Source organism: Phoxinus phoxinus (assembly GCF_949152265.1).
Source record: "Phoxinus phoxinus genome assembly, chromosome: 7".
Classification (NCBI taxonomy): Eukaryota; Metazoa; Chordata; class Actinopteri; order Cypriniformes; family Leuciscidae; genus Phoxinus; species Phoxinus phoxinus.
In genome coordinates this window covers 3,796,370-3,807,199 of record NC_136882.1, presented here as the reverse complement: position 1 = coordinate 3,807,199, position 10,830 = coordinate 3,796,370, and the positions used below count along the sequence as shown (strand labels likewise).

Sequence of the window (10,830 nt, the reverse complement as noted above, 5' to 3'; positions counted from 1 at the left end):
TTGTATAAATGTATCTAAGGTGGCATAATAAAGTTTCAGTTGTGATTCCGATTCTGTACAATATTACTTATTTGCTTTTTCAATTGGTTAATAACTGCTAACAGATTTTAGTAACTTAATTAACAAAGAGAAATAATGATTTTCACAAATTAAGTAGCTAAAATAATATACCATATTAATTTGCACATTTATTGTAAAACAAGTTAATACTATAAAAAGTTATGCTGAATATAATAGACAGCAATTGATTTTGTGTTAAAGTTTTATTTACAAACGTGTACATGGACAATTAACATGATATGATAACAAAAAGAGATGATTTAAAAAAATTAACATACATGAACAGTTTACACAGGGTTTTGACATCCAGGACAAATAAAAACTGCCTCCAAACGTGGCCTGCACATGCAGTCCCTGTGATATCAGCCTTTGCAACTATCATATTCAATCGAAGCATGAAATCAAATTTACACACAAACACACATGAAGTTAATATAATCTTGCATGTTTGTTTTTTTTAAAGGAAAAGTTATTAGAAAACTAAACATATTAAATATCGTCAGACTTTCTTTTTTTTTGCCTAATGGATAAAACATCGGAGCTGCTTGTGACTATGGTGTCGTCAGTATGCGGAAAACTCAAAGGAAAAACGTACCCTAATTCAAATTGGTTTTGCAATCTGATGAAAATAAATGAAATATACAGTTTCTGAATAAATAGAAAGTCACTGGACATAGGTAGATGTTTTGCAGCAGTGTCTTTATTCATTTTGCACAAAACACAATTTCTCAAACTGCATCAAAATGTACAGGGAATACAAACACTGAACTCTATGCAAACCAGCAATGTGTAACTGAATACACTTCCTCTCACAGTGTGTGAACCATTATAGCGCCACTTTAGATTAGACACAGATTAGAGCAGTAAATGCATATTTACTGTAACAAATACCATGGTAAAAAGGCCATTGTGAACTGGCAACATCTCTAGGTAAACGAATCTCACTAAAACTTTTAATTTAAACCCACATTGTCTTATGTGTTTATGATTATCCTATATTTTATGTATCTTTTCCCCCAAAAAAGTTTCCTAATCGTTTATGAATGTAAACGTTTAAAATTAAATTATTTGTGGTAGTATTTTTTTTAACAAAATACATGGATGAACAATTGAACATGCTTCTAATTCAAATCAATATTTCTCATGAACTCGTGAACTGAAAATGGGACCAAATAGTGGCACGTTTTGCTCAAACTTCCATTAAAATGTAAAAATCTTGTATATCATACTGAGTAAAGTTAAGTCATTAGACCCACAAGAAGACCTTTTGCTCAATTCATCACAGTGACTGAGTTCAGCTGTATAAAGCTCTGTGTCCATTCTCAGTTTTTGAAATGCATTTTATCTTCACGGTACTGCAATCTAAAATCTTTTTACGCCTTAGTTTGATTAGACGTGCCTAAATCAGTGTAGAGAAAGAGAACCTGTCTGTCGAGTCAGTCTATGACACTGGAAATCAAACTAACAAAACAAATCTCCTTAGTTTATTCCCAGTTTGTGGGATTTTTGGACATGCATCTTTATATGTGTTCTTGTAACATCTCTGGGGGTCTGGAGAATAAACACTGCAAGTCTAATGGCGGCTGCCTATTTCCTGTGTTTGTTTGTACGGTTTGCCAGCTCAGCGAGGAGAACGTGTGTTGTATGATGGTTGGATGGTGGTGACGATAAAATGAAGACAGTAATACGTGCAGATAGAAAGATAGTGAGAGAGAGAGATAAACATGTGTCACTCTGAATAGATCCTGCGTTTCCAAATAATTCCAGACTTCAAGGACAGGCCTGAGGGATCTCGACCTCCTTCCCATGAGTCTCTGCTGTTCAGGTTCTGTTCACAGAGAGACAAACATCTGCTCGTCTTCCTGTCGCCCTTTCTCATGCTCGCTAGGGGGAGGTCATGTGATCTCTGCAGTTTGAGGGATTTCTGTCGAGCTTAATGTCTAATGCACATAAACAAAAGAGTATCACTCCTCAGTTCTTCAGGTCATGCTAATAAGTACTTCTCCCAGTGCGTTCGTGAAGATATAAAAGAGTAATTTCTCCTAAACTAGTTTGAAAACAAGTCTTCATTTCAAATTATGTCCCACCCTACATTTGTTTTATTTTCCTCATTTTTTTTTTTTAATTTGTTTAATTATTGTTTGTATTTGTGCTAGTGAGGTAAAGGGCATCTCGTGATGAAAGTTGAGCCAACAACCGTGACGCTTTCAGAAGTCTGGTCCTTCCTTCTTCAGGTTTTTGTAGTCTGTGTTAATGGCCACAAACTAAAGATGGGAGAAAGAAAACATGTGTTGATTGTATGGCAGGTCGAGACAGACAGTGATGTTACATAGAGCAGTTTAACTTGCTTCTCTATTACTATGCCTATCTGCAGTGCAGGTTTGGCTTCAGTCATTTAGGAAGTGTAAATCAGTTGTGCTGCCTCAGATCTAAAGCACATCATACATTTGAGAACGACGGCTTGTCAACCAGTGAACATCTCGCAAGCACTCCAATCAACATTTGAGTTTTCTGCGGTTGTGATTCGATATCATTCCGATCTTTGAACTTTGTGCAAATTGTAGCTGCTGGATTGTCTTCTTAATGAAATAACTGCTCATTCCCTTGATAATGTATTGCACAGAATGGCTGCCAAAGAGAAAGTGTTACATGATCATGTATAGTCGTACAAATTATTATTTAAAAAATAAATAAATAAATATATCTGCTTAAAATATTGAATCCAACTAAACCAGTAATTTATATATGAAAAACATGCTGATGGCATTTTGTATTTTCTGTACTGTACTGTACTGTACTGTACTGTACTGTATGTTTCATTAATAAGACAGTGTACACATAAAATGTTGACGGCAGGTTGTAAGAAAATTAGTTTTGCAAGGAAACAAGCAACCTGTCCACAACACTCAGTAAAGAGCGCCACTAGCCGGGTCTCCATTACCCGTCAAATTGCGCGAATTGAAATTGCGAATTGAAAATACGCCCAATGGAAATCGTCAATTTCACAAAAACTTCCATATATCGCCAAAAAACTTTGATGGAGGTGGTTTTTAGACAATTCGAAAAAGTAATATTTAGCAAAATCGCATTTACAGGTCACCGGGCGTACGTAAAAGTCACATGATAATTCTTTAAAGGTGGCGCGGTGTGTGTTTGGACAGAAGACGAGTTCTTTATTTAACTCATAAAAGACTAAAGTATCACAGGAATACTGGATTATAAACCACTAAGAAATGGCACAATTTATCAAGACACAGATAGGATTGAGAAACTCCTCATATGTGCCGCTCACAAGTATAAGGGCTTTCCTTGCCATTAAAGCTTGGATAATGCGCCTACGTCTCCTATTAAAAATAATGGCCAGTGCGGTGGCTGAGATATACATAATCCCACCAACATCCATTACCACACTCTAAAAAATGCTGGGTTGTTTTAACCCAATTTTGGGTCAAATATGGACAAACCCAAACGTTGGATCAAAAATGCAATTAAAAAATTTAACCCAATGGCTGGGTTTGTCCATATTTGACCCAAAATTGGGTTAAAACAACCCAGCATTTTCTAGAGTGCATGATGTTTGGAGTGACTGATCGCGAGAGGATTTTTTTTTTAGTTTTAGTCGCATAACATCAGACATTTAGAAAATATTGCAAAAGTTTTGCTCAAATCCGTAATGTAAACCAGGCTTCTGAGACATTGGCGTGTTGAATCATGTCTCAGCTGGACAGAGAGGAGTGTATTACCCACACACACGTGTCAGTGTAGACCAGCGTTTAGCTTTGATTTGAACTCCCGGCTCATGCCGAACATCAGTCTGATGACATGTCTGAACTCTCTCTACATCCATCTGTTGGCTCCTACTGGAGTCCTTGTTTTGCAGCAAACTAAACCCTCAGGGAAATGAGATCCACAGGAAATACCAAAGCACACTGATGAAGCCACTTGAGTGATAATCATTCTCATAACACACATCCAGATTAAACACAAGAAATTATTTTTTGTGTCTCTTTTTTTTGTGCGTGATTTTCTGATTCTATATTTAATAACGCGAACATCTATCAGCTCCACAGTAACCCACAATGCAACTGTGACTGTGAAATGTTTGCAAATAAGCAATTAGAAGGTATAAATGAACTAAACTTAAAACAAAACTCAAAACAACTCCACTGTAACTGGCTATTTCATCACATTGGTCAGTTACAGTATTAGACGGTAACTCGTTAGACTACTGTTCCTTCATTAATGAGTAACGCACTATTAACATTCTAGTAACCACTATTAACTAACAAGAAACTCTGATTAATGAATTAGTAAGTAATAGCGGTCAGTTGCATTATTAGCTAATCAGTAACTACTATTTTTCATACTTCACTGAAGACTATAAGAACTACTATATAGTTACAGGTTCATAATTAATATTAAAGGTGGGGTATGTAATTCTCTTTTTTGGCCATTTTTTCAAAATCACTTAAAATCCTATTCCTAACCCACTTACAGCCACTGAGTTAGAAGCACTGAAATAAAAATTAAGCAATTTAATCATCTGTGGAGCAGGCAGGACTCAAAAAACACCAGCCAATCATTTCCAAGACCACCTAGAATCATTGGACAGTAAGTGTGTCAATCAATCGGTCGTACCATTGATTGGTCCATGTTCTTTGAATGGGTGGAGTCAAAGGAAAGAAGGTAGGACCATTTGAGTTGTGTATTTTCAAAATCTACCGGCCGTTTTGCAAATCACATACCCCACCTTTAATAATGCATAATGTATAATATAAGATAACGGTAACCCATTAGTAATGACTAAAGTGTTACTACATCCTTCTAAAGGAACTACTAATTATTTAGATCAGTTTTCTAATGTGAAGATCATGGGAACACACTAGCAATGACTAAAGTTTTACCAAATCCATCGGAAGGAATTACTATCCAAAATCTTAAAAAAATATCAAAAGCTTACAATGACTTCAGTCGATATTAGGTAGTTATCATGTTTTTCACTTTAGAAAACTGCTCCAAATAATTAGTAGTTCCTTTAGAAGGATGTAGTAACACTTGAGTCACACAAGCACAACGTTACCGTTACATTGTATTATAAATTATGCATTATTCATGTTAATTATGAATCTGTATATAGTAGTTCTCTGGGAGGTATGAAACTAATAGTAGTTACTGATTAACTAATAGTGAACTAACACATTTAACTGAGTGCTATTACTTACGAATCTGTTAATTAGAGTTTATTGTTAGTTAATAGCAGTTACTTGCATATTAATAGTGCGTTACTCATTAGTTCCTGTGTAGTTATTAATTAATGAAGGAACAGTATTATAAAGAGTATATCAGTATGACATATAATAACAACAGAGAACAAGAATAGATCCTTTTCACAGACTATGAGGATGCATTCATGCAATCATTAAATGTAACATTATGCTTTGTGCTATATTACCCTAGAATTAAATTATGTAAATCCATCCTTCTCTCTTTTGACTGCTGCTCTCTTCTGCTATAATCAACCTCTATATCTTTAAAGCTACACTGTGTAACTTTTTTAGTTTATTCTTAGCTAAAAACACTTAGTTCTTTCAAAAATATATGTGCTCATTAATGTATATTTACTTCGTTCAAGTAATAAAGTATTCTCGTGAGTGTATAATATCCCATTAAAAATACATACGGGTGAGGGGTTCGAATGTCGGTCGCCATGTTGCCCCTCCATCTTGAAAGTACATTAGCCAAAGAGGGACATACCCGTTAATTCAAGCTTCGCCTTTCGTGTCTCCGCAATTCACTGGCACCAGCCCTGTTTTTATTTTTTCCTTTCCCTCTACCTCTCCCTCGCACCTCCGTCACATCAACTGATCTCTGCTCACGGAGGAAATGATATAGCCTACAATGTAAACTTTGCCTTACGCTAGTGATGTCGTACAATATACAGAGTAACGATAGCACTGATAAAAGTTACTTTACTAAGATTAGCTTGCATTCGTCTGGGAACCTGATAGCTGATGTTAGCAATGAAATGGTAAAAAAATAACGAAAACATAAAACTATTATTAATTTTACATAGATGTCATAACCTATATGTTAACTGACAAATTAAATTACTGCAAATAATACTAGTTTTCTAAAGTAACCTCATCACTTGAAGGAATGGACGAGGTCGAACTGGAAGCCATGTTAATCTTGGACTACATTGGCCACCGTAGGAGTTAAAACGAAATCGGAATTGAGAGGAACAGAAACTAATATTCACTGGATATACCTTTTCACCGCTAGATGGGGGTAAAAGTCACACAGTGTAGCTTGAATGTACAATGATATTATGTTATGGTATCCCATGTACCTCTAGGTTTACCCGGCAATTGTTTATTTCATGTCCCCGCACATGTGTAAAGAGTGTGATCTGGACACCACTCATATGATGTCCTCAGTGGGCACATGTACCTTATACTGGTATCCTGGACTGAGCTGGTTCCAGGGTTCAGGGTTACTGCTTTTGTTCCAGCTGTCAAGAGCCAAAAGATATAGAAATATTTAAAATAAACCACACTTTCTTAAAGGGGGGGTACAATGGTGTTTCATGTATTCAGAGTTGTTTACAGTGTTAAAGAGATGGATTCTCATGCTAATAATGGCCAAAGTTTGAAAAGTTATTTTGAACGAATAACAGAGAATTTCTGTGCTAAAAATCATACTTCCGGGTTGCAACACGTTTCGGCTGGTTTTTTTCTATCGTAGATCTAATGACGTAGACCAGAGTGGAACTCCTTATATGAGCATTGCTCTCGGAAAAGCGCGTTCACGCACACGTCGACCAGAAGAGAGAAAGACCGCGCTCATCGACGCGCTACTACCGGAAATCATCATCATCAGCGCTAAATAGGAATGGTTGATGTCAAGACAAGAATGTCTCCAAAAAAGTGTGTTTTGGGATGTGAGGGATTCACTGATACCTTGTTCAGCTTCCCAAAGAACCCAGTGTTACTGGAACAGTGGATGCAGTTTGTATTTCCGGGACAGCAAAGGAGTTCGGCAAGTGCGGTTTTGTGTTCTGGTCATTTCAGTGACGAATGTTTTATTAACAAGGCCCAGGCCGTCGCTGGATTTGCAAACCGGTTGCCATTACAACCTGGCGCGGTCCCAGTGATAAAACCATAGGGATAAAACACCCCATTCATGCAAGTACAACGGTATCACGCGCTCCCGCTTGACTCTATAGCTCCGTCCACGCCCAGAATCAAGGACCTCGGCTTTTTCCGGATAGAATCGGAAAGCTGTATTTTTATTTTATAAATATGATGAAACTAAAGACTTTTTGGAGATATGAAGGACACACTATTACTCTATAGGTACTCAAGATTAACATGAGATTGACTGAAACTAAGTATTTTACCCCCCCTTTAAGTACTTGCCATCACATCTTGTATCTGACAGTGATGGCAGGCAACACTGTCAAATGTAAAATTATAATGCCTAAATAGTTTATTTTAAATTAAAAGTTTAATGAGTGTAATAATTAAAATTAAATCTAGCATTCATTTTCAGCTTCACGTATTGAATTATGACACATGTAGACAAATTATGCTTACTCTGGTGATAAAATACCTTATTTTTGGATACATGTATTAAACGCAATAGCCATTTTATGGTGTTTAATGGTAATAGGATGAAAAAAAAATTCTAAAATTTCATAACCAATTGTCCCATGTCTGAAGAATCAGTTTAACATGTATTTAAATGGCACTAATATGCTTTATTAATGTATTAATCATCTCCTTACGTGACATGAGGTCCTCTGGCAAGACGAAACAAATAAAGGAACGCTCCACCCATTCCCAGACAGATGAAGAAGAACTGTGGGACGAGCTGTGAAACATGAGATGAGTTATGGTTTGCTCTCTTGGAAAGTGTTATAAAATAAAAGGATCTTTATTATCATATTTTGAGTCGAAAAATCGTTTTCCTTATTTTTTACAGAATAAGATTTTTTTTTTCAGTTCCAATGATCTTAAGTTATTTTTATTTTAAGCTCAACATTTTTAAAAGTTTGAAGAGCATTCACAGTAGATGAGTGTACTAGTTCTACATTAATAGCAGTTTTTTTTAATTGCCCAGAAGTTATTAATGTTAAAGTTTAGTCCTAAAGGGCATGCAACACTTTATATATATATTTCTGATTATTATAGAAAATTCAGGATGTAATTTAGCTTTACTTTAGCAACATAATCAAATGAGCTGATTATCTTTTATTTCCTTATTTATGCTTGTTATAAGGTAAACAAATCGTATTTTAAAACAGGTAGAAAGGGAAGTAGAATTAAAAATACTCACTCCAGGATGTTTCTTGACCTGATCTCGGAGTTTCTGCAGCATCTTTACTGGAGAATAAGAGCAGAAGTGTGTGTGTGTGTGTGTGTGTCTGTGTGCGTGTCTGTGTTACAGCTGCTAAGAAAGGGAGGGAGGAATGGGAGTTTGTTTGAAGAGGGAGAGAGATTGAGAGAGAGAGATATGATTTTTTTTAAAGACCTTTATTACAAAAGAAACTAATAGATTTACACTTAATGAGTCATGGGCATGTTTTCTTACAACCTCAGAAGAAAGAATGGTTACAACCACACAAAAATAGATACAAAAGTTGTTATAGTGAATCTGCAAAAATATTAGTCCCCCTCAAAAACAAAACACAAAGCTACCTTACAACATCGAATAATCTCCAAATGTTAAAAGATCTTGAATAGACTACAAACACAAATCAATGAGGATTCTTGATTTGACCATATCAGTAAAAACAAGATTCTCACCAGGCTCGTTTAACTCTAAACCTCAAAATAAAAAAATCTCCATGCAAAACCTTTTCATTAAAACAGCTAAAATATGTTTTGAAACAGTAAGCAAAATAATTGCAAAAAAAAAAAAAAAGTGGAGATAAAGTTAGAAAGCATAAAGCTCGCGCTGTCAGAATGCACGACACCTGCGTGACAGCTGACGTAAAGTAAAGGATAGGGATGTCCCGATTAGGTTTTTTTGCCTCGGAGTCCGAGTCATTTGATTTTGAGAATCTACCGATACCGAGTCCCAATCCGATACTTCTATAATACATAAAAAAAGAATAAAGAAGAGCGAAAAAACAGATCCAGGATGTTCCTTATTTTTTATTTAATTCACCTTATTTTAACATTCAACAACTCTGTTAACAAACAGAGCACTTCTGTGAGGTAGATTGAACAATCAAGTAATAAATTACATAAATTCTTCACTTTTGGTGATGTCAACAAAGAAATGTCATGCCGCACGCGTTTGCTGTTTCTGTGTGGAGTCAAAAGGGTCTAACTCTGTGCCACCGCATAACTATAGATGTGTTAAAAAATAATGAGAATATATATACATATCCATCCGAGTCCTGATTGGGAGGTAACGTCCGATTCCGATCGAGTCTGAAACCACGTGATCGGATCTGGACATCCCTAGTAAAGGACCAGTCTTACTGTGCGTTCACACCGGACGCGAATAGCGCGTCAAATTCGTACCTGCCACGTCTAGTTATACGCTTGACCACTTTGTGTTAATTCGCGCGTCAATTTCTCTCTTGTGAACACAAAGTGGTAAATGAGAAATGTTTAAATTCACAATCTATAGCTTCGGTTTTATTATATGAAACATACAAGTTAAAATATATGAATGACTCGTTATAATGTATGTCACATGACTTCTTTAATTATGTGAGTTTTTCTTCATCTCATTCAGAAATGTATGACTGCAAGTGTTCAGTGTCACATTCATATTAACATAGCTGAACAATGTCATTCCTTCTTTCACGCAGGTATTTAATCATATTACAAAATCATTTATTGAGGCCAAATATATAAAATAAGTTATTGAGACCAAACATATTGACATATTAAACTGAAAAGCGGACCTGCCCCCGTTTATCACGTCACTTCACCACGTGTCGTGACAGCAGCAAGCAGGCTCCTGATTGGTTAACGCGGCGCGAATTGGCGCAGAAGTTCAGATTTTTCAACTCGCGAATTCGCGTCAAACGTGTGAATGCACAAAAAGCACTACATAAAATCATTCGCGCTTAACGCACCAGACGCTCAATTCGCGCGAACTTGACGCGCTAATGCGACGTATTCGCGTCTATCACGCCGCACTCTACGCCTCATTCCCGCAACAGGATTTTTTACGCCGTCTTTGCATTGACTTAACATTGAAATCACACGCGCCTGACACGCTATTCGCGTCCGGTGTGAACACACCATTAGGATAGCCAATACGATTAGTTAAAAAAAACACTTAATCAACCCCAATACCGATTCTTGAGATCGGCTCAGGACATCAAATGTGTATGCCTATAAATATAATTAATTACTGTAGTAGTGTTATATTGGAATTACTATGAAGTGACAGATGCCCCCTTTTTTACATTTGAGCCCCTGAGAAACTCTCTGAGAAGAGTTGTATACATTGTCAAGTCAAGTCATCTTCATTTATATAACACTCTTATCAATGTAGATTGTTTCAAAGCTGCTTTACAGTAATAAACGTATAATTTAAAGTAACAGATTGTTTTGGCTTTATAGCGGTTCTTCAATAAAGATATTTTCCAGCTAAAGTTAGTTTTGATTGATTCACTTCTGTCGCAACGATCATTAGTTATTAAATTAGAGGCCGCTAAGACGACACCGTTCTCTCTACACAGACTTTAAACCTGTGAGAAACGCGGATGGCACTCACGTGCGCATTAACAATTAATTCTATAGT

The 10,830-nt window shown here is 36.2% G+C and overlaps 1 protein-coding gene across 1 annotated transcript; it reads right to left on the bottom strand.

Moving 5' to 3' along the window:
- Positions 1-369: 369 nt before the first annotated feature.
- Positions 370-8,520, bottom strand: ndufa4l2a (NDUFA4 mitochondrial complex associated like 2a). Its single transcript, XM_079618322.1, has 4 exons — positions 8,398-8,520; positions 7,847-7,932; positions 6,511-6,571; positions 370-2,324 (listed from the first exon to the last, which is right to left on the bottom strand). The coding sequence occupies exons 1-4, from the start codon at positions 8,437-8,439 to the stop codon at positions 2,268-2,270; spliced, it is 246 nt and encodes an 81-aa protein (XP_079474448.1). The 5' UTR covers positions 8,440-8,520; the 3' UTR covers positions 370-2,267.
- Between the last annotated feature and the right edge of the window lie 2,310 nt (positions 8,521-10,830).